Source organism: Myxocyprinus asiaticus, chromosome 14 (genome assembly GCF_019703515.2).
Source record: "Myxocyprinus asiaticus isolate MX2 ecotype Aquarium Trade chromosome 14, UBuf_Myxa_2, whole genome shotgun sequence".
NCBI classification, from domain to species: domain Eukaryota; kingdom Metazoa; phylum Chordata; class Actinopteri; order Cypriniformes; family Catostomidae; genus Myxocyprinus; species Myxocyprinus asiaticus.
The window spans coordinates 16,919,174-16,943,785 of NC_059357.1; the positions used below are offsets into that span (position 1 = coordinate 16,919,174).

The 24,612-nt window shown below is 40.9% G+C and overlaps 1 protein-coding gene across 1 annotated transcript in view; it reads left to right on the forward strand.

Moving 5' to 3' along the window:
• The window catches only part of LOC127451138 (glutamate receptor ionotropic, NMDA 2A-like), a 260,187-nt gene that overhangs the window by 204,950 nt on the left and 30,625 nt on the right, over positions 1 to 24,612 (forward strand). The window contains exons 6-9 of the mRNA XM_051715585.1: positions 17,455 to 17,626; positions 18,463 to 18,616; positions 20,400 to 20,525; positions 21,679 to 21,908. Of these exons, the coding sequence (XP_051571545.1) occupies positions 17,455 to 17,626; positions 18,463 to 18,616; positions 20,400 to 20,525; positions 21,679 to 21,908 (682 nt within the window). The remainder of the gene's footprint in view (positions 1 to 17,454; positions 17,627 to 18,462; positions 18,617 to 20,399; positions 20,526 to 21,678; positions 21,909 to 24,612) is intronic.

The following is a 24,612-nucleotide window of genomic DNA, read 5'->3' on the forward strand; positions in this document are numbered from 1 at the left end:
ACCAAACATGGCCTGCAGCACACCACACCATAACACATTGATTTCATTTTCCAGCTCAATTTCACATTTTTGTGTAAAAAAAAAAAAAAAAAAAAAAAAAAGACATTTCTATTGCCTGCTAGTCATGACAACAGGCCTTACCAGTGCAAAAATATAAAATATATAAAACCACTGTAAATGTGATGATTGGATTTTTTTAGAGAAAGCACTAAAAATAAGCACTTTATAGTTCAGACAATTAACCTGTCCAAAAACCTTTTTTCCAAACATACAGATGTTAGGTTAAAACATACATGAAAGTACAAAGGAAAGTGTGTATTTTAGGTGCTGTGACAAGTCAGCATTCCTTCAAAGTTTTTAAACATCTTAATCACCTTTCAACTTTTTTCTAGATGCTTATAGTTAATATGAGGTTGTGAAAACAACAAGTATAGTAATAATATATGTGTGTGTATATATATATATATATATATATATATATATATATATATATATATATATATATATATATATATATATAAAGATCATAAAATGTTGTTTAAAATAGTTTCACACATTAGGACACTAATGACAGTGCTTAAAGTTTCATGTGAATTACCCACATAACAATGTGTAAATGTTTATTTTAGAAAAAATAAATGAAAACAAAGTTGGCCAGAATATGTACATATATAAATGTATACCATATATGTAAAGATATTGTAGATTTTGTAGATATTTTGCAGATTAATTGCTCATATTTTCACTTTATATCTGCAGTGTTTTAATTTCTTCCCCAGATTATTCTTGAGAAAAAGTGAAAAGTGCTTTGACAAGCGCTGTTTCTGCTATCCTTTAAACAAAGTACGCCTCAAAGACTCAAATAGCCATAAAATAATATATTACTTGTTTTCTGCATTTTTATCTGGTGTGAGCATTATTCAGCAAGCCTCACTTCAGCTCCCAATAATGCTTTGAGGGATGAATAAATTATGCAAAATACTTTACTGCTCATGGCTTTACTGTTTGCTAATTTTATTTACACTGCTGTTAATGTATTTGTTGTAACTTGCAGTTATCTGTCATTTTGTGATTATTCAGAGCTCATCCTATACTTAGTATGTTGTTTTTGTATGTCAAATAATGAGGTCCAGTTAATGCGCTCATGTGGAAATACGCTCTGATGTGCAAGTAATTTCAAAAGAAAAGACATTACATTATTTCGTAATAAAAGCCATTGTATTGGCTTCACCTGACAGAGTTATAGTTGAATATTCACTCTGTTATGGGGTCTGCGTGCTCATGTTGGAGCCCAGAGCGGCCAACTACATCGCCTTTAAGACGGGCCGGTACTTGCGCAGCAGCGGGCCGGCCCAAATTACCCAGCGGCCCATGGGGAAAAATGCCCGGTGCTTCCAATGCCCTGTCCGCCCCTGTAAACGTACACTAGATGGATGTGTTTGACCGTTTTCATGCATTTGTGTGTATGCATCTATTCATGGTGCTTTAGACTAGCCCTATTCGGACAGGATTAGAAAAATAACCCCAGCTCGTGATCCCTTTAAATATCACTTGTTTTCTGTAAGATCTCTAACTGTCAGAAGTGGATGCTTGAAAATGCCTGAAAATGCACATAACAACTTAAGATAACGCTGGCTGTTGCGTTTGGACTGGTGCATGTTTTTCCCAAGTATTTTATGCTGTTGAGTGTTTATTGACCCGGGTTAAAGAGAAGAATCTAACTTTTGAGCCCCAGTCATAATACGATTCAAACTTTGCAAAGGAACTTGGACCTGATCAAATGTAAGTGAACCGTTTCCATTCATGAATATTTCAAATATTGTGTCATGACTGTTTGATAGTTTATGGTGCTGAGTGTTAATGGTCGTGCTTGAGATGAACAGTGTAATATATTCGGATGCAATGTGTCGGATGTGCATCATGTGTAAACCCTGAAATTTTGTTTTATAATTTTGTGGAGCTTGTTCATTCTCTTCCGATTGAGTTTAAAATATACCTGTATTTGAGGGGCTGCACGATGTTAGCCAATCATAAGGGTGGGCATTTACAATGAAGTTTAAAGGAGACGCTTAGGTCAAAACCAAGCATTTCAGTCAGAGGGCCAGAGACAGGATGGAAAATGATCATATATTAGTAAATAATGACTGTTTTTGTGCAAAAAGAACTTTACTTACATTATCAGTGAACCTCAGGGAAGATTAAAAAAAATCATTAAAAAAAAGAGCATTTCATGACCCCTTTAAGACCATTTAGTCGACTCGTAATTCAGCCAACCCACTGACTAATCAGTTTTGAAACTATGTAGTTTTGCACACTCCTAGTAGATATCAGGTGTAAATGGGCCTTGAATGTTTGACGTTTTCTCCCCAGAGTGTAGATAAAGATGTACGTAGAGTGATGTAAGAGCCCTAAGAGTGTTTGATAAACAATATGTTGAGGTTCGTTCTCAGTTACTCATTCTTGAATGTACCACTTAGATGCTCATTGTCCACATGGGGCCCACAGGTGTTTCGGTAAAAAAAAACAACTAAAAAACAGATATGTTCAAACAGTATATGTTCTTTTCAGTGTACATTAAAAATTATTTAATAGGCCATGGTTAAAAGTTGTTTTGATCTGTGAGCCGTGACTAACATTGGTTGTGAAAACTGCCCATGACCCTTAAAGAAACATATAGGGAATTTTATACACTGCTAAATAGGGCAAATAATTTATGGTCTCATAGGATCACCATAGCCTGCTCTGTTTGGGTGAAGCTTAGACTAATCAAAGGATCACACACACAAACACACACGAGAGACTACACACATGTGTACTTTGTGGATGCCACACATCTCCACTTGCAAACAGGCCAACGCTCTCTGTTGCCTTCCTCCAACGGCACAATTCCCACTCAAGCATCCATTGTGCCCATTTGGAGGAAGAGAAGGAGGCAGAAATTACTGATGCATGCAAAAACACTGGCAGGAGTATGTACAGAGCACGCTTCTCCTCGAGATAGACTTGCCTCTTTCTTAATCTCTCTTTCTCTCTGTCTCTCACTCACTCTAGTTCTCCCCAGCCTCATGAATTTATTGGTTCCTTGTCTGCTTGCTTTTATCAGAGAAATTACTCACTAAACTTAACTATTGAGCCATAATCACAGTTTAGAACAGGGAAAAGTTACTTTACTGCATCAGAAACACCAAAGGGAACTTCTGCCCGCATTCAACCTAAAACAATCAGAGAGTTATTATCTTGTGTATGATTTTGCAGATTACATTTTGTACAGCTTTATAGGATTTAATAAATGACCTACGATTTACTTTCTTAAAAACATTAGTTTGCTTATAAGGCATAGAGTATATTTATAGTAAAAGCTGTAAAAGTTTTCCCACTTATTGGAAAGCTCAATTGTCACTAACATATTGGCCCCAAAAAGTGTTCAGGCACTTTTGGACTCTTCAGTTACACTTAGAATATTTAAATCTAATTGGATTAGGTAACAAATTATCAAACCAAGTGTCATCTGCTAATATATGATGGTAGGTTTTTTCTCTGATTTAACTTTCTTAAAAAAAATTTTTTCAATACCTTTTAACCAACTGGTCCCAAAGTCATTTTTAGTGGCTGTTTGAAGTCTGTTCCCTCAAATACACTCAGGTGCCCTATTAGAGTAGTGCAGAATTTTTGTCTTCATTTTGAACAGTAGCCTTTTTTTTAATTATTATTATTATTTATTTATTTTACTTTAAACCTCAACCTCTCTTTTTTGTGTGTGAAATGTGTTGCTTGAAAAGAATGTTTGTGCTATATTTCTTTAAAATTAATGCAGCTTAATTTTATTTATTTATTTATTTATTATATATGGTTAAGACATTCTTACATTTTAAAGTGTGGCTTAAGTGTCCAAATACTTTTCAGGGCCATTGTATGCATTTGCTGAAGCATTGTTAACCTCACACACAAGCTATTGAACTATATTTACGTAAAGATGGACCTTTTTTGGACCAGTCTGATAGACAGGCAGACAGACTGTTGGACAGTCTGACTGATCTTTGGGAGAGATAAATATGATGATGTAAAAATGGCAACTCATCTGGAATACTCAGCTGTCGTTTTACCCTCTATTTCAGTTGTCGCTCAATTCTGTAGATGCAGAAACTGATGCACTGCCAACATGAAAGGCCCCAGACACAGAGGAAACACTTCAGTGACCTGGACAAACACACACACACATGTTGGTGCGGCTATCCTTATGAGGACTCTCCATAGACATAATGATTTTTACACTGTATGAACGTCTTGGTTACTGATGTAACCTCTGTTCCCTGATGGAGGGAACGAGACGTTGTGTCGATGTAGTGACACTAGGGGTTCGTTCTTGAGAGCCCCAATCACCTTTGCTTTATTCAGAAAAGGCCAATGAAAATTTGCATGCCACTATCCGCCCAGGACATATGGGTATAAAAGGATATGGCATGCACCACTCATTCAGAGTTGTGCTGAGGAGCCGAGAGAGAGTCCCGGCCATGTCAGCGGTCGGTTCAGCGCCGCGGCAGGAGGGACACAACATCTCGTTCCCTTCATCAGGGAACAGAGGTTACATCAGTAACCAAGACATTCCCTGTCTGTCATTCACTCGACGTTGTGTCAATGTAGTGACACTAGGGGTTCCTATAAGAAACACCGCAGGCGCTGAACCATGTCACGAGGTACGGAGGAGCGGACATGGGCAGGCTGCTGCATGCCTCGCAGCGAGCGCTCAACCACATCGTGACCTTCCAGCGAGTTAGGTAAGGCGTCTCCCGGGTCCCAATAAGGATGGAGGAGGCACTTACCCGAGGAAGCTACAGGCGTTGGCATTTCCTGATTTTTGTATTAAGCAATTTCCCGCCGAGCACCTGGTAGAATAGTGCTGGGGAAGTGCTCTTCCCTCTCCAGGAGAGAGAGCACTACGGAGACCACATCCTACCGGAGGGAGGTTAACATGTGGCGAATACCTCACATGGACTTACCGACAGGGAAGTTCACAAATGGAATGATGCCACTGGGGAGGACCCTATATACGGAGAGGGTACACAGCAACAGTTGCTGAGGCAGAGCAGAGATCTGACGAGGGGAAACACAGGGTTCACCTTAGGGGAAAGCGAACAATGGAAACGCATCATACGGGATTACTGAGGGGGGAATCACCACGTATGGAGCACTGAGCCCAAGTACACGGGCTCTCCTGAAAATGGGCATACCATGAGTACTGGGCCTAGCGGCGTTACTCCTCCGCCGAGTTCACCACCGAATAGTGCTTAAGGGGAAAGGCGCAAGTGCAAGCGATACACCCGGCCGGCCGCCTGGCCTACCTGTTGTTACCCCATAACACTCGGGTCGAAACTGGTTCTATACACAGATTGTAGAACTTCGTAAATGTATTGGGTGTAGCACAACCCGCTGCTCTGCATATGTCTGCTAGAGAGGCACCCCTCGCCAGTGCCCAGGAGGATGCAACACCTCTGGTGGAGTGCGCCTGGACTCCCAAAGGGCACGGCAGTTCTTGTGATTGGTAAGCCAGAGAAATGGCATCCACATTCCAATGGGACAACCTCTATTTGGAGACAGCTTTCCCCTTCTGCTGCCCTCCAAAGCAGACAAAGAGCTGCTCCGAGCATCTAAAGCTCTGCGTGCGGTCCAGATAGATGCGCAGGGTGTGAACTGGACACAGCAACGACAAGGCCGGGTCTTCCTCCTCTGAAGGGAGCACTTGCAGGTTCACCACCTGATCCTGGCGACCCAAGCACTCGAAACAGAACTCATCCGGTGGGGAGAGATAACGTCCGCACCCGGTAGCACAAAGGCAAAAGGACATCTTTAAAAAGACGGCAATCATTTGTGTGAACTCTTTTAGAGAAAATATACTCTTTTGGAATATACTCTTTTAACACCTGTGGACTCAGCCGCCGAAGTGCCCAGTGGAAGCACAACACTTGATCGTGCGAGGGTGACCACTGATATGTGCCGTAAATTCCAGCAGCAGAAGATAAGGTGACAGGACAAACACACACACACACATGCTCTCGGCTCCGAAGAACAAGTCTGAATGAGTGGTGCACGCCATCTCCTTTTATACCCGTATGTCCGGGGCGGAGAGTGGCATGCAAATTCCACTTGCCAATTTTCATTGGCCTTTTCTGAATAAAGCAAAGGTGATTGGGGCTCTCAAGAGCGAAACCCTAGTGTCACTACATCGACACAACATTGAGTGAGTGACAGACAGGGAACTATAGATTATATCCCCTAATCCTAACCCTACCCCTAAACCTAACCCTCACAAAAAACTTTCTGCATTTTTACTTTTTCAAAAAAATATAATTTAGTATGTTTTTTAAGTGATTTGAATTATGGGGACACTAGAAATGTCCTCATAAACCACATTTATAGCATAATACCCTTGTAATTACCAGTTTGTAACCTAAAAAAATGTCCTCGTAAACCATCCAAACCCACTCATACACACACACACAAACAGATTTGCAAACAATTCAAGTGTACTTAGAGCCACTGAGATTTTTGTGCTTTTGTTTGAAGCAAATATCAGTATTCAAATATCTGAAGTCTGTTGTCTGCTCTATCTGTGCTCTTCTCTACAGACCCAAACCTTCAACAACTCAATTTCTACCTAGTTTTACAGTGTTTACATGCACAAGAATATTCAAATATTAATCAGAATTTGTTTATATTCTTATTCAAATTTCGAGAAATCTGAATAAGACAGCTTGCATATGCCTGTAGTAGAGCTGTCAGAATTAACACATACGATTGGTTAAACATTTTTTAGTGTGTTAAATTTTTTTTTCCTAAGATGGAAAAAATGCATTTTGACAGGTAAATAAAGTGTACATTTTCAGCACTTTCAAAATCTGTGATTAATCGCGATTAACTACAAAAAAATATATGCGATTAATCACAATTCAAAATTTTAATCAACTGACAGCACTAGCCTGTGTTAATCAATACATCATGTATCTACCTTATTTTGAGTTTTCGGAGATTATTGTCTTAGATTCCATTCCCACCCGTATGCCCACCCAGTGTACTCCTCCTCCACTGGCTCTATCCAACATCATGGACACACTAGTTCTGTCCAGTACCCTGGTCCTTCCTCCTCCACTGGCTCCACTCAGGACACTTCCTCCTCCTCCTCCTCCTCCTGGTCAGCCGGCTCCTCCCATGTCACCGGCTCGACCTTCGCTCCCTGCAAAACCATGGTCAAGGGGAACCTCAAACCCTCCGACTCTGCCTAGACCCTCCAAGCCCTGGACTCCGCCTTGGCCCTTCATTCCCTCTGTCCCACCTCGGCTCTATGTCCCTTTGGCTCCACTGTGGTCCTTCAGCCAATCGGCTTCTCCGGGGTCCCTCGTCCCTCCAGCTCCACCTTGGTCAGTCGGTCACCTGGCTCCGCTTCAGCTCTCCAATCCTCCAACTTCGCTTCATCACTCCGAGCCTCCAGCTTCACCGGGGACCTCCTTCCCTATGGCTCCACCTCAGTCCTCAGTCCCACCGGCTCTGCCTCTGTCCTCAGATCCCCCTGCTCCACCTCGGTCCTCTGAGCCTGCGGTGCTACCTCGGTCCTCCAAACCTTCGGCTCCACCCTGGCCCTTCGAGCCGCCGGCTACTCTCTGGCTCCGCCCCTTGGGTCTCTCATGGCTGCGCCTTCCACGGCTCTGCCCATAGAGCCTTCCATGGCTTCGCCTGCCTTCCTCGAGCCTCTCCTAGCTCCACCCTCAGACTCTTCCTCACTCCACCCACTTGCCCAGAGTCTCCTCTTCCAGAAGTTCCGCCTCCTGACCCATTCCCTGCCCTGTGGCCGCCTCCCAGGCCTCCTGACCCAGTCCCTGCCCTGTGGCCGCCTCCCAGGCCTCCTGACCCAGTTCTTGCCCTGTAGCCGCCTCCCAGGCCTCCTGACCCAGTCCTTGCCCTGTGGCCGCCTCCCAGGCCTCCTGACCCAGTTCTTGCCCTGTAGCCTCCTCCCAGGCCTCCTGACCCAGTCCCTGCCCTGTGGCCACCTCCCAGGCCTCCTGACCCAGTCCCTGCCCTGTGGCCACTTCCCAGGCCTCCGGATCCATTCCCAGCCCCAAAGCTGCCCCCCAGGTCTCCTGATCCATTCCCAGCCCCGAAGCTGCCCCCCAGGTCTCCTGATCATCCTCCTTGGATCCTTCTTCACCTTCTGTGTCACCCTACCTGCAGGGGGGTAGGTAATGTCACAGTCTGTCTCCCTCATGTTCTTCAAGGACTTTTATTTTGAAGTTTTCCTCTGGACTACATCTCCCATAGTTCACTTTCATCTGTTCATCATCATCCGCACCTGCCTTCCATTACCTCACTGGTTCCTTCATTCAGTTGTCAGTCCTTGAAGTGTTACATTGTGTAGTTATTTTGTGATGTTAAGCTTTATAGTGTGTTCCACTCCAGCGTTTGTTCCACTCCTGCATTTACTATTAAATTATTGAAAAGTATCTACTCCAGTGTCTCCTCTCTTCCACTCCAAGTACCCAGCGTTACAATTTGTTAGTATCATGACCTACATTTTTCAATTCGTTGTGCTCGTTTAGGAAATAAATAAGAAATAACTGAATTAATTAAATTACTTTTCAAAATTATAGAAGTACAGCACAATAACTAGCAAGCGAATTATTTCCAAAAGAGAATAGCAGGAAAAGAAAGTGCATGTCTTTGTTTGTTCATATTAGGCTGATTGCATTTATACAGAAATTTTCCAAGAGCTGTAGAGCATCTAAACGTCTTTTTTCAGAATAAAGGCTTAACGACAATGTGATCCTTAATCGAAAAATGATGCAAACGTGGTCACTAAGTGCTGTCTTGGCAAGTGACCACATAAGCTAGCCATAGAAAAAAGTATTTTCTGTAGAAGTATAAAAACAAGCATGGCAGGCAGTGTGTCTTCATAAGATGTAATTGGTGTAGTGAAGGCAATGAGGAAGTGGTCTGGCAACATACGAGAGCCCTTTTATTGCCTCTGTGTATCGAAATGTGAGGAAGACTTGGTAATGATATAGATTTTGCCATGTGAGAGTTTGAATAAAGTGCTTGCAAAGCCAGGGGAATTCATGGTGTGCATCATAGCCAGTGCAGAGAGGGGAAGAGATTGATTTTAAACTGGATTTTGAGGGCAGTCGAATGTTTGTCTTTCTCATTGTGGAGACAGGAAATTTGTTCATTTCTGCAGTCAGAAGACATACAGCCAAAACACAAGGTTATAATAATTTTAATAATTTTTTATTTTTATTTTATTATTATTATTATTTTTAAATAGGATATCAGGAAACATTTTATTTCTCAGCTTTTCAATCTTTTGTAGATGGACCTTTTTGTAGATCACATTAATGCATATTTTATTCACCCTCCTCCCTAACCCCAACCCTAAACCTAACCATGGGACCAAAACCCGTGTCTCGGCTGATTTCAGGGTACAAGAACATTCGGAAGCAGCATGTCGATTTCCTGTGTGATCATGTTGCAAGAACAATCCTGTTTAAATGGCCCCTTTTAACTCACTCTGGGCAATAACTTGACAGTTTCACTTTTAATTAATTTTGCAAAGTAATGCATGTTACATAACCAGAAAGAGAACTCACAGTAAAAAAAGAAACCATTGTGTTACTTTCCTTAAAAATAACATTATAACATAATTAGTTGCAACAAATAACCCAACATAACATTGCCCATCACTGGCCATCAATGCAACGAGAGTGGATGGAAATAGTGCACATTGGAGCAATCTGTGGAGGCAAAGTATAATCATAAGTGTTTCTTTCTTAGTCTTGATTTGTTTAAAGAACACAGAGAGCTGAGTTTTAATTAGCTTCAATCTAAAAGTTAAATAAGGCTCCCAGGTGACTGTGCTTGTTTAAGCATTCAGTATTTCTGAACTCTGCAGTGGAGAGTCTCTGTTTACAGATGGTGGCTTGATTACCAATGCAGCTATGTCCTGTCTGCAACCCTGTCATTTTTTTTTTCTCCCAAGTACACTTCTCTCTACAAGCTTAACTACTTTGGTGAAACTGACTGCTATTTGGAGAGTGCACAACAGGTGGGCCAATGAAGTTGTGACCAATCACAAGAGATGAAACAATCGATACCAGACCAATCAAAATGGATCATATTACAGTAGATTTCTGCTTTATAAAGAATTCAGAGTTGATAATAATGAATCTGCGTACCGCTGCATCAGAAATAGTATACATATCGATTCAGAATAAAACTTATGACTATAGGTCATTTTTAATTGTCTTCAACATGACAGTTATTCTTTTGTTAGTTCTAGTTAAAGTTCTGTTTAAACTTTTCTGTTCAAAGGTCTGTTTTATCAGCCCGTCCATGCTGATCAGTAACAAGAATTAAGTATAAGAATCGGAGGCTTAACACTTTTTAAGATAATTGCCTGTATATTTGCTCAAAATAAGAGATTACCTTTATCGTTGTGTGCTTTAATTCCAGTAAATTATTGCCACCTAAATAAGGGAATTTTAAGTGAATAACAGTCTCATTTTAAACAAGAATACATACTGTTTTCAACATTATCATCTTAATTTCACAAGTGAATCTCTTACAATAGTTATTAAGTAAGAACAGTACAGTTCACTGATCTAAGCATGATAATATCATAATAGGTCTCCCAAAGACCTGGAAACGACATGTGGGCAGACCGAGAACAACGTGGACAAGAGTTACCAAATCCGATCTTGCCCCACTCAGTTTCGGTCTTTTCACTGCCTGGAAGCAAGCTCAGGACAGATAGAGTTGGCAGCATACAGTGAAAAAGGCTACACTCCTTTAAATCAAAATCAAATCACTTTTATTGTCACACAGCCATATACACAAGTGCAATGGTGTGTGAAATTCTTGGGTGCAGTTCCGATCAACATAGCAGTCGTGACAGTGATGAGACATATACCAATTTACAATAACATCAAATTAACACAACACAATTTAAAGTCTAATATACACATAATTACACACAACACAATATACAAATAATAACATACACTGTACAGTATACAATACACACAATATAGATACACAGTATTCAATAAAAAAAGTATATATAGTATATATAGAATGTACAGTAGGTTGTATTGTACTGTATTGATATTCAGGCTGTCGGTTGATAGTCAGTTGTTAAGAGAGAATATAATATAATAATAATATAATTTATGACAGTCCGGTGTGAGATATAAGAGTAAGAGTATAAAGTGCAGTGCTGATGTATTTTGATCGTGGGAGATCAAGAGTCAAAAGTCTTGGGGAAGATTGCTTGGGGAAGAAGCTATCATGGAGTCGGCTGGTGCGGGTCCTGATGCTGCGATACCGCCTACCTGATGGTAGCAGTGAGAACAGCCCATGGCTCGGGTGGCTGGAGTCTCTGATGATCCTCCGAGCTTTTTTCACACACCGCCTGGTATATATGTCCTGGAGGGAGGGAAGCTCACCTCCGATGATGTGTCTGGCAGTTCGCACCACACTTTGCAGTGCTTTGCGGTTGTGGGCAGTGCTATTGCCGTACCAGGCGGAGATGCAGCCATTCAGGATGCTCTCTACAGTGCAGGTGTAGAACCGTGTGAGGATGTGGCAGTTCATTCCAAACTTCCTCAGCCGTCTCAGGAAGAAGAGGCGCTGATGAGCCTTCTTCACAACAACTTCAGTGTGGATGGACCATGTGAGTTCCTCAGTGATGTGGACACCCAGGAACTTGAAGCTGCTGACTCTCTCCACTGGTGCTCCATTGTTGGTGATGGGACTGTGTTCTCTATCTCTTCTCCTGAAGTCCACCACAAGCTCCTTTGTCTTACTGACATTGAGGGAGAGGTTGTGCTCCTGACACCAGTGTGTCAGAGTGTGCACCTCCTCTCTGTAGGCTGTTTCATCATTGTCAGTGATCAGACCTACCACCGTCATGTCATCAGCAAACTTAATGATGGCATTGGAGCTATGTGTTGCCACACAGTCATGTGTGTACAAGGAATACAAGAGTGGGCTGAGAACACAGCCCTGTGGGGCTCCAGTGTTGAGGGTCAGTGATGAGGAGATGTTGCTGCCTATTCTAACCACCTGGCATCTGCTTGACAGGAAGTCCAGGATCCAGCTGCACAGCGAACTGTTTAAGCCCAGAGCCTGGACTATCTCATCTAGCTTGGAGGGCACTATGGTGTTGAATGTCTACAAACAGCATTCTCACATAAGTGTTCTTTTTTTCCAGGTAGGAGAGAGCAGTGTGTATTGTAGATGCAATGGCATCATCAGTGGAGCAGTTGTTGTGGTAAGCAAACTGCAATGGGTCTAGAGAGAGAGGCAGCACAGAGCAGATGTAATCTCTGATTAGTCTCTCAAAGCATTTGCTGATGATGGGGGTCAGAGCAACAGGATGCCAGTCATTTAAGCAAGTGATTTTTGATTGCTTTGGAACAGGCACAATTGTGGATGTTTTAAAGCATGTGGGGACTACAGACAAAGAGAGGGAAAGGTTGAAAATGTTCGTAAAAACACCAGCCAGCTGGTTCGCGCATGCTCTGATGACGCGGCCCGGAATGCCGTCTGGGCCCGCAGCTTTGCAGATATTCACCCGTCGGAAGGATCGGGTTACATTCGCTACAGAGACGGAGACCGAACTAACCTCTGTAGCTTCGGCCGCGAGAGCTCTCTCCGCGAGTGCAGTGTTTTTTCCCTCAAAACGAGCATAAAAAGTATTTAGCTCATCTGGGAGAGAGGCAGCGGTGTTCTTTATTCCCTTTAAAGTCCGTGATGATGTTAATTCCCTGCCACATGCTTCTAGAGTTGGTGGTGTTAAACTGTCCTTCAATCTTGTTCCTGTACTGGCGTTTTGCTGTTCTGATAGTTTTGCGGAGGGCATAACTGGCTTGTTTGTGCTCCTCCGCGTTCCCGGAATTAAAAACGGAGGTCCGCACATTAAGTGCCGCGCGAACATCGCTATATATCCATGGCTTCTGGTTCGGATAGATCCGTGTTGTTCTGGTCGGAACAATGTCCTCTACGCACTTTCTGATGAAACACATTATGCTATCAGCGTAAAGCTCGATGTCGTCATCAGAGGCGGACCGGAACATCTCCCAGTCCGTGTGATCAAAACAGTCCTGTAGCGTAGAGTCTGATTGGTCCGACCAGCACTGGATCGCTCTGAGGGTGGGTGCTTCCTGTTTCAGTTTCTGCCTGTAAGCGGGCAGAAGCAGAATGGAAGAGTGGTCCGATTTGCCAAATGGTGGGCGGGGGAGGGATTTGTAGCCATCCCGGAAGGGAGAGTAGCAATGGTCCAAAACCCGGTCCCCTCGTGTGTTGAAACTAATGTGCTTTAGTGGGCAAGCAAGTATGGCTTCTGAGTTTACAGTTAATCTTTGCTTGTCAATTTGCATCAATATAAGATCAGTTACAGCATCAAAGTAAAAATAAGGGCGTAAAAATATTAATTTAAGGCATGATATTAAATTATATGACATTATAATCTTCTATAGATAGTACAGTCAATACCACAGATGGGTGCAAGAACACAGGTTTTTGATTATTGTCTGTAAGTGCAGATTGCAACATTCAGCTTCATATTTATATTTTACACTGGGCTGTGTGTAAATTTCAACTTACAAGTACAAATATTTATTTTACAAGTTCTCAAATTCAAATCTACAAGCTCTCGAATTTTGCTATATTTTTACCTTCATAGGAATGGTGCAGTTTTTGAAGATCTGAGCTGTTAACCACAAGGTTGCAGGTTTAAACCCCAAAAGGGACGATCCATTAACTATTGCCATTGTACCCTATAGCAAGGAACCTTGGTTCCTACAGGGGAACTGTCCATGTAATAAGTAAATATAGTAAGTCGTTTAGGCAAAAGAGTGAGCTAAATTACTAGTTAAAGGGTTAGTTCACCTCAAAATGAAAATTCTGTCATCAATTACTCACCTTCATGTCCTTCCAAACATGTATGGCTGTCTTTCTTCTGTGGAACACAAAAAGGAGATGATAGGCAGAATCTTAGGGACTGACAGCCTCTTTTATTGTATGGGCAGCATCAATCTTCTTCAAAAGTTATCCACTTGCATTCCAGTGAAAAAGCATCTCTTTTTTAATTCACAGAAGAATCTCATGTTGCTGCCTCTTAAGGACAAATAGCTTTTGCTGTATTGTTAATTTATAAGTCGCTTTGGATAAGTGCATCTGCTAAATGAATAAATGTCAATGTAGATAGAAGAAAGAAAGACATAGGGGTTTGGAATAAAATGAGGGTGAATAAATGACGACATAATTTTCATTTTGGGGCGAACTATCCCTTAAAAAATGTGTTTTGACTTTCCCTGGGACGGTATAAATGGTTCTTCTAATGAAAAATATGTGCATTGTTGCCTCATTTACTAGTCTCTGGAAGATGTAACACCCTAGGAGAAATCTGATTGAGTAATTTAAAAAGATTTTATGAGAATGCAAAGACTCCTACTCCAGTCAACCCCTCCTGCCTCTGTCTAAGGGCATAACCCTCTCCCCCAGTCCAAATGAAATAATCATTTTGATTGCCCTGTAAATAGAATTGTCTTCCTTCTAGAATGGGAAAACAAGAGCCCATCTGCAATCAAATCAGCACAGATTGGCGGTGGCCTTTACGAGACATTAGAAATCTCCAGACTGCAATTTTCACTAAAGGTTTGGCACTCCCTTGATGGCTCCCGAGAGGCTCTCAAGGGAAAGCCCTGCTATTCATTGTATTTAAGAAATGTCTTGAGCACTGGCACTGAAAGACTCAATCTTTCATGCCTCCGAATGCTACACCTACTGTACTGTACTATAATCCCAGCTTGTGGCTGGTCTGTAAGCAGGCTACTATGTGTTTTACTGTATGTATGCTCATATTTGTGCTTAACCTGTTTGAAAACATTTTGTTTTGCACTTCAGCAGACTGTCAGCAGTGCATACAGTCAAGCAAGACAAGTCAACTCAGTGGTTCACTTAAAGCAAGTCAAGTCGAGTCATGCTAAGAGTCAATTCACAATACAAAACAGAATCAAGGAGAGAGGATATATCAATTATTTATTTTTCCCCCAGTAATTATGAATACATACATATCTGAGAACTATATTAATATCATAAAATGGTTGAAGTTGTTTTTTTTGTTTTTTTTGGGGGCGGGGGTTCTTTCACAAAATGCTTGCTGGTTTAAGGTTTTACAACAGTGCAAAACTGCAACAAAAGTTACATTAAATCTTCTCTCCAGTCAAAATCATGCTGCTCCTCACTCCGCTTCCACTCTGTTTTCGTTCACATACTCTGATACAGATACATACTTAGATGCGCTTGGACGCATCATAAGAGATGTATCCTGGGGTCAAAGGGTGTTTCAGGTCTTACAACATCAGACACCCTCGCCCAGGTGACCCTGCAAAAATTTATCAGAACCCAGCTTGTGTCCCAGCAGCATTGGTCCACAGGTCCCCCCTCTTTTTCCAGAGCAATCTGGCTCTTCTCTTTGTGATTCTCCTAATGTCTAGTAGTGAGTAGACTTTGCAGAGTGAGTGGCCTGCAAAGCTTCAACTTCCCACTCAAATGGGTTCACAGCGAGCCCTCCATCCCTGCCTCTGACACTGCTCCACCACCTCCTGGTACTTTGCACGCTTCCTCTCATTCGCCTCTGCAACGCGGTCTTCAAACTGTCTCTGACAGTAAGACCATGTCAGGTTGCAAAGATGTTGAGGCAGTGTCAACAGGGAACTTAAGCTGCCTGCCCAGGTCGACCTAGAGTTGCCAGACTGCTGCAGTGGTGAGTAGGCCAGCTGAAATTGTGGGCTGTGGCCATATCTGCTCTCTAGTTTTACAAAGGTGATGGTCTTCATAGAAGGGTGGAAAATCATTCTGTTGGCTATGGTAATGGAGACAATTTCAGGCACTGTCTCCAAAACCTGATCGTGGGGCCAGAGCACAGGCTGTGTGGAAGACCCAGCTGGAGGAAGCTGCTATTCTTTCTCTCTCAACTGTAGATAAAGGTACCTCGTATCCCATGTTGGTAGATCCAGGCCTTTTATCTGCCGTGTAAGCCTGACTTGTCAACCTTAGTTAGCCAACCCTCAAGCTTCTTTGTGGCATCTCAGACTGCCTCTGTTTCTCAGAGACTGCTATCAAAGAACTTGCCAAGGCTTGTGACAGGATTCTATGAGATGTTTGATATTTACACATTGTTCAGGTAGAAGAGGAACTTGCCCTCCACTCTCTCCTAAAGCTCATCCTTGCTCAGTTGATGAGGCTCTCCAAGCCTTGGAGGATCCATCTGCAGCCTGGTACTGATGTTGTAACAGTGAGATTGTCTATAAATGCTCTGATTAGTGAATTTCGAACTCCAGATCTGGCAAGTGGGCCTCTGCACTCAACCTCAGATGCCTTGACAACATGTTCATGGCAAGGACGAAGAGTATGCCTGAGATTGTACAGCCTGTTATGATTCCTTTCTCCAGCCTTTGCCAGCTCGATGCCACTGTACCAAAGTCTCTCTTACCCTGAAATTGCTGTAATAATCCATTATGAGGTCTTTGATTTTCATGGGGAGATGATATCAGTCCAGTGCAGTCTCCACCAGCTTGTGGGGTATTGATCCATATGCATTAGCAAGGACCAACAACAGAACTGCCAGATCTCCCGTCCCCTCATGTGCCTCTCTGATAAGCTGTGTGACTACTCCAGTGTGCTCTAGACAACCCGGCACCCCTGGGATTCCACCTTTCTGAACAGATGTATCGATGTAGGTGTTCTTAATGAGAAATTCATTCAACTGGTGAGCCAGGATGATGAAGAAAATCTTGCCTATATTGGGGTGGGCAAACAGGGGAAAATGAAAGAAATTCTGAATATATATAAATTTAAATCTCAATATATAATTATAAATCAATATTTATTTATTTATCATAATTTAAATGATATATTCAGATTTATACCTATAAATTCAGAATTTATATGATTATTTCCTGTTTTGCCACCAATATATATACAGTGTGTGTGTGTATATATATACACACACACACACCTACATACATACATAATGTTTGGACATTTATTATGCTAATTACTAACTGCAGACACACACTCCCTTATTTAGAATAATCTGGATTCATCAACATCAGAGGGAGGTTAAGAACAAATTTGTGCATACGCACTTATTGTAAATCCAGTTGAAATTTTGTGTGAGAACCTTTCTTTGCACATAAGAAAGAACACTTGTATGCAGTTATTGGTGAATGAGACCCAGTGTTCTTAATGGGATTGCTTGGAAAATAATGCAACACATCCCATATCTCTTCCAATACATGAAAGAATCCAGAAAATGCAACAGTCAGCTAGATATGAAATGGGTCATGACATCATGATTTAGATATTTCGCTTTATGTTGAGCTGTGATTAATGTGCTCTGTCCAACAGCAATACCACCGTGGGAGGAGGAACATACATTAAAAAGTGCTGCAAAGGCTTCTGCATCGACATCCTAAAGAAGATTGCACGGAATGTGAAGTTTACATATGATCTTTATCTAGTGACCAATGGGAAGCATGGGAAGAAGATCAACAATGTGTGGAATGGCATGGTGGGAGAGGTGAGAAAATTTCAATAGGAAATTTGGTTGATGTGGTTTGCTGAATACAGCTTTTCTATTTACAGGGAAAAACAAAGAGTAGATTGAATAAAGTTTTGTTCACAGATGCAGAGGCTTCTTCAAAATGGAGCTATGCATCTCTCTCTCTACTGAAAGTAATTTTGTAACAGTCAACGCCTGATAGCAATCAGATGTGAAATTGGGAAAAGGGAGGAAGCTGTTTGTTTAATTTGGATTCAGAGGGAGTGAAATAGTGTAACTCAAATTTCAGTCAGCTGCAAAATTCCTGCTGGAAAGAACAGCTTAAACCAGCCTAAGATGGTTTTCTGGTCTTTGCTGGTCTCCCACCCTGGGAAGGCTGGTCTGTTTGCTAGTTTTAGAGGGGGTTTTGGCACTTGTCAGCAGGTCAGGCTGAAACATCAGCTAGACCATCTTAAACCAGCTTAGACCAGCAAACTGTCTTAGGCTGGTTTTGGCTGGCCTTTTTTCATCAGGGAAAAAAGATGGTTTGCAGGTTTAACATGGTCTAGCTGGTCTCCCAGCCTAGCCAAGTAGGTCTTCAGCTGGTTATTAACTGCCTAAGTACCCAAACTCTCCTAAACCAACAAACCAAACCAGCTAAGACCAGTTAAACCATCTGAACACCCACTTGATCAGGCTAGGAGACCAGCTAGACCAGCTTGATGGCACATACCTTCATTTTTTTTTTTTTTCAGCAGAGATAAGAGTACATAAATCTATTTTTATCTGAATATCCCAGGGTGGGTGCAGGTGTTCTGTGTTTAAAGTTCATAGCTATTGTCTCAACCTCTATGCCGTCTTGTCTCCTGCCACAGGTGTTGAACAAAAAAGCAGTCATGGCTGTGGGCTCCCTGACAATCAATGAGGAGCGCTCAGAGGTCATTGATTTCTCTGTCCCTTTTGTGGAAACAGGGATTAGTGTGATGGTATCCCGTAGCAACGGAACCGTATCTCCATCAGCGTTTTTAGGTAACTACCTGCAGGGCACAGGAGACATTTCAGGACAATTTTAAGGGGTGTGTCTTATTTTCATCTGTCAAAATATTGTGTACCTTTGTACCATTTTATCTATCAAACCAAAGATTAAAAAGGCCAATAGATTAAATTACTATGACGTCACACAATAGGCACTGATTGAGCAGCACTGTGGTTCTAATGATCTATTAAAGGGATAGTTTACCCATGAAAATTCTGTCATCATTTAGACACCCTGTATTATTTTATTTCCTCTGTGGAATATTTTAGGCACAATGTTAGCCTGTCACCATTCACTTTTTCTGTGTAATGAAAGTGAATGGTGACTGAGGCTAACATTCTGCCTAACATCTCCTTTTCTGTTCCATAGAAGAAAGAAAGTCATATGGGTTTGGAATAACATGAAGGTGAGTGTGACACATCAGTGGAAAGGAGGACGCGAGAACCGACTTAACAATATAAATAATATTTGAATAATGAACTTAAACCAAAAGACACAAACACACACAGGTGTCGGACAGCTGTCCGTAACTCTCTCTCTGTCGCACTGCCGTCTCCAGTCGGCCTTTATCCCTCTCGGGCTAATCAGCCCAATTAGGGGTGTGCAGAATCACGACCTGGCCTTGCCCTCCACCCTGCCCCAGTGAACGATCCCTTTAAGCATTACATAATGTAAAAATTAATTAAAGTGAAATAGTGAAGAAATAGGTTCTTTTTGAACTTTTGACAAAATCAATTTCGACTCTTTTCAGAATTTAAATATGTCAGAAGTGTAACAGGTTTTACATATTCTCACATTTATAAAGAAACACTTCTAAAAAGAAATGTGGCATATTAAAGTAAAATTGCCTAGCAGTCAAGCATCTTTTATTGCTTGAATACACACTTTACCACATAAGTAATCATAGTTAAAAATTAACGACAGATAGTTTTTAATTGTACAAGTTACTTTCTTCATTGAAAATAAATGCAAATATGTATTTAATCAGCATTTTATGGCTATTACTGCATATCCTCTCACAAAGGTCTTGTATTTGGCACGGTTATGGTTAGAGTGAGTTGTTTTCGGCTGTTTTCATCATTTGATAAATTGCTGCTGCAACAATAAAGAGTAAAGAGAATTTATATATATATATATATATATATATATATATATATATATATATATATATATATATAAAATTCTGTTTACCTCTTGCTTACTGTAAGTGTTAATAGCACAACATTAAACGTCCGGCAAATAGTAAAAATTTTGTGAATAAAGCACAATCTATAATGAACCTAATTTACAAAGAAGAAGGGGTGTTTGAGCTGAAAAGAATGACAGTGACTTAATTTTAATACTGACGGTGGAAATGGATTGTGGGTTGTTAGTCAATACAGTATGACGCCCTGAAGTTTTCGCACTGAAATACCACCAACAAATGTGCCACAACTGTTAGTGAATTCGCTCTAGAGCTGGTTCTACTAAAGTAACTTAACTTTGATAGGCTGCTTTTAGATAAATGGCACCCCATGTGCTCCTTTATGCTTGATGGCACTAGATCAGCAACCCATTATTTAATTAGCATAAGGCCAATAATTACAGGGTTTGGGAAACCTCCCCAGTGGACACTTGCCAGTTTCCCATTTAATTCCCACAATAAAGCTCTTTAATCTCTTCAGCTTATCTATAATCACATATCACTGGGCAAACATAGTGCCTGGATGATAGTCGCTGACTGTGTCTTTTTTTTTTTCTCCAATCTCTGCCTATCTCTTGATCTTCCCTCTGAAGAGCCCTTCAGTGCATCTGTGTGGGTGATGATGTTTGTGATGCTGCTGCTGGTCACTGCAATGGCTGTCTTCATGTTTGAGTACATCAGCCCCTTAGGCTTCAACAGAAACCTAGCTCAGGGCAAAGGTATGTAACTACCACTCTCAGCTACTCCCCCCTCTGTAGCTCGGACTTCATCCTTCTCTCCCCCTGCAATGCAGTCAGGCTTTCAGTCTCCACCAAACTCGTAAATCCTTAACCTGCTCTGATAGAGCCAGTGCTCGAAGTGGGCAATTCTGCGCTATTCTGTTCACAGTACCGGGAATTATTCTTGCATTCCGGCAGATCTCATAAACTGCCAGTATTCTCTCTGTCTATGCTTGACAAGACAGTCTGCCCTGCCCCTATTGCCATATTGTATCTTATTCTGGGTAAGAATATATGAGGGGGCCATCTGACTGACCACCAATCACTCTTTGCTTGATTTTATGTGATGTTTAGAGGCATGCAATAGATTGTGCATCAAAAGTGATAGTTCCGCAAATATATACAGTATATATCCATATATATATATATATATATATATATATATATATATATATATATATATATATATATATATATATATATATATATATATATACTGTATGCAAACAAGGGGAGTACCAACACACCACTTTGAGCACCGGATAAAGCCACTCACAATCTGCACCAGAAACCCATCTTCTTTTGTAGAATACAACGGGCTTAATTTATACTTAATTTCAATATGTTTGGAGTGGTTTCTGGTCCCATGTTAACTCAATAAAGTTAAGTCATTTTCATTTGTTTCAAGTAGATCAGATCTAATTTATGTAGTCTCCTTTGGAGTGCTTCTGTTACTTGGCACTGAAAGCATTTCTTAGTGTTAGAAGACTAATTTAAAGCTTATATTTTTTATTGTTTTAAAGGAAAGCACATGAAACAATCTAAAGATTAATTGAATTGACATTGGCATGTCTAGTTCTACACCTACCTTTAAGGAACGATTTCCAGTTACATTTCTGTGCATTCATCCAGATGTTTTAAAATGAAACTTTTGCATGCAGTCAAACTCACATCAAAACAAAAGGTTAATGGAATAGACAAGAAAATAAAGATTAACAGCACCATTGCTGAGCAGTAGGGTGCTGTATAATTATTCGGTGCAAATACTCTAATAGCTGTGCAGAGGCAAGATCATATTATTTTCAAAATGAAAGCCCAGAACAATGCTTTAGTGCAAATGAGGGATGATAATGAAAACTTGTGTGTTCCACAGATCCCCATGGACCATCCTTCACAATGGGGAAAGCAGTTTGGCTGTTGTGGGGTTTGGTATTCAACAACTCTGTGCCAGTGCAAAACCCCAAAGGCACCACCAGTAAATTCATAGTGTCCGTCTGGGCCTTCTTTGCTGTCATCTTCCTGGCCAGTTACACTGCTAACCTGGCCGCCTTCATGATCCAAGAGGAATTTGTTGACCAAGTGACGGGTCTGAGTGACAAAAAGGTACAACTTTACAATGCTTTGTCACATTAAACAACACCCACTTACAAATAAGCAGATTGGTACATGATATTTTCATGGTGCTCCAAGGTACTTCAAAGAATACCACGATATTGCCATAGTGCATGTCCATAGAAACATTGTTTTACCATGCCACCATGTCAAAAACATGGCATAATCATGGTAGTTTTGGTAATTCTTAGGATTTATATTACAAAGATTTGTTTTCCAAACGTACACTGGTGGCCAAAAGTTTGGAATAATGTACGGTTTTTAATGTTTCAGAAGGAAATTGGTATTTAATTCACCAAAGTGGCATTCAACTGATCACAAAGTGTAGTCAGGACATTACTGATGTAAAAAACAGCACCATCACTATTTGAAAAAAGTAATTTTTGATCAAATCTAGACAGGCCCATTTCCAGCAGCCATCACTCCAACACCTTATCCTTGAGTAATCATGCTAAATTGCTAAATTGCTAATTAGGCACTAGAAAATCACTTGCATTATATCAAACACAGTTGAAAGCTATTTGGTTCCTTAAATGAAGCTTAACATTGTCTTTGTGTTTGTTTTTGAGTTGCCACAGTATGCAATAGTCTGGCATGTCTTAAGGTCAATATTAGGTAAAAAATGGCAAAAAAGAAACAGCTTTCTCTAGAAACTTGTCAGTCAATCATTGTTTTGAGGAATGTAGGCTATACAATGCTTGAAATTGCCAAAAAACTGAAGATTTCATGCAAAGGTGTGCACTACAGGACAACTGGCTCTAACAAGGACAGAAAGAGATGTGGAAGGCCAGATGTACAACTAAACAAGAGGATAAGTACATCAGAGTCTCTAGTTTGAGAAATAGATGCCTCACATGTCTTCAGCTGACAGCTTCATTGAATTCTACCTGCTCAACACCAGTTTCATGTACAACAGTAAAGAGAAGACTCAGAGTGCAGGCCTTATGGGAAGAATTGCAAAGAAAAAGCCACTTTTGACACAGAAAAACAAAAAGAAAAGGTTAGAGTGGGCAAAGTAACAGACATTGGACAACAGATAATTGGATAAGAGTGTTATTTATCTTAATAGTGGACACATACAAGAAATCAACAACTGAGTGACTAAAATTTCTGCATTTTATCACAGTATGTAGATAAATATTGGACTGAATATTACTGTACAGATATCCGCAGTGTATATTTATATAAACTGAGTATATCAAAAAATGCTCATGTTACAGTTTCAAGCAAATATCAATATTACGGCAAGTAACATTTTGAGTTATTACTCACAAAATCAATGCGATGGTAACTAAAACAAAATTGACTTTCTCTTTTTACTCACACCATCCACTGAACATAAACAACCAAACTTCTCTAATGTTAAAGATACTGAAAATTATTTTGACATTTTTAAATAAAAAGAATCGCTCATTTCATAGTTCTCTTCATTCTAATACCTGCATCTCTTACTTGTGCCAAAGCTTCTACATGCTGGAAAAGCTCTTTGTTTTGCTTATTACCAGTGTTAGATAAAATTATCTGAGATTATATCAAACAAGTAGGCTAGAATGTTGTACACTGCAACTCGCCATAGACATTGTGATATTCACATTTTAAATTTCTAAGAAGAGAGTTTTGTCTGAAATGTAATGACACGACAGTACAGTTCTAATGAAACCACCACTGATGGGAGCTCAGTGGTTTCAATCCTATAATAGCACAACAAAGTACACTGACCTTTTCGTAACATGTTGCAGTGTCTGTTTGGATATTTACTGCAGTCTACAGAGCTCAGCAGAGTGTTTATTTTACAGTCTTAGAGTTGTGTTGGATGCTGAATATTTTTGTCATGAGGCTTGTATCCAAGCCAAACCAGTGCTCCTTCTTTATATGATAACAAAGACTTCACAACAGGTTAGTATTTATTCAGTCCACAGAATGCAAACTGTAACCCAACCCAACCCCTAACCCTAAAGGCTAAAGTACCATGCGCGGCCCAGATTTTCTCGACATGCGGACAGTCCTCGTCTGTGCGCATTTTCGGTGCTTGCGCCTGTCGTTGACTGTACTAAAAGAGTATCACAAAGCAGTCGCAGTGCGCATGTATCAAACACATTCTTATTCGCTCGCAATCAGAAGAGTATACTTTGAAAGGCAATGTGGTCAAACAGCCACGATCCGATATGGAATGCAGAACAACAAACTATACCCGAGCCTTAACAAATCAGGTAGCGCTTTTCTCATTAATATGAATGAGTCTTCCTTTGCCATTCTACGTTTTTGAAATCCGCCACCCTCTGTATTTCCTACTGACGTGTTTCGTAAATCATGTAGAAAGCGACTTGTTGACTTCAGGCTGACAGTGTCGACTACCTTAGTTACAGCATAGTAGAGTAATCGACTAGTCTACAGTATGCAACCCCTAGTATATGGATATTTATATGGATGCGTTTTCCCAATTCATATAAAAAAACTGCAATTTTTGAAATACACACTCTCCATTCAGGAACTATGTAACATAAGTATGTGACTTGGCTGCTAAAAAAAACAACAAATAAAACATACAGAGTCAAGTATGGCTTTTAAAGAGTGGATGGTAGAAGGTCTAGTTGGTTCTAGAAGAACTCCTCAGTGCCTCTTGTCCCAGGTGGAGAGGGCACGGTTTTGCACACAATCAAGAATAAATTGGTATAATAAAACGGGCAATGTCGGC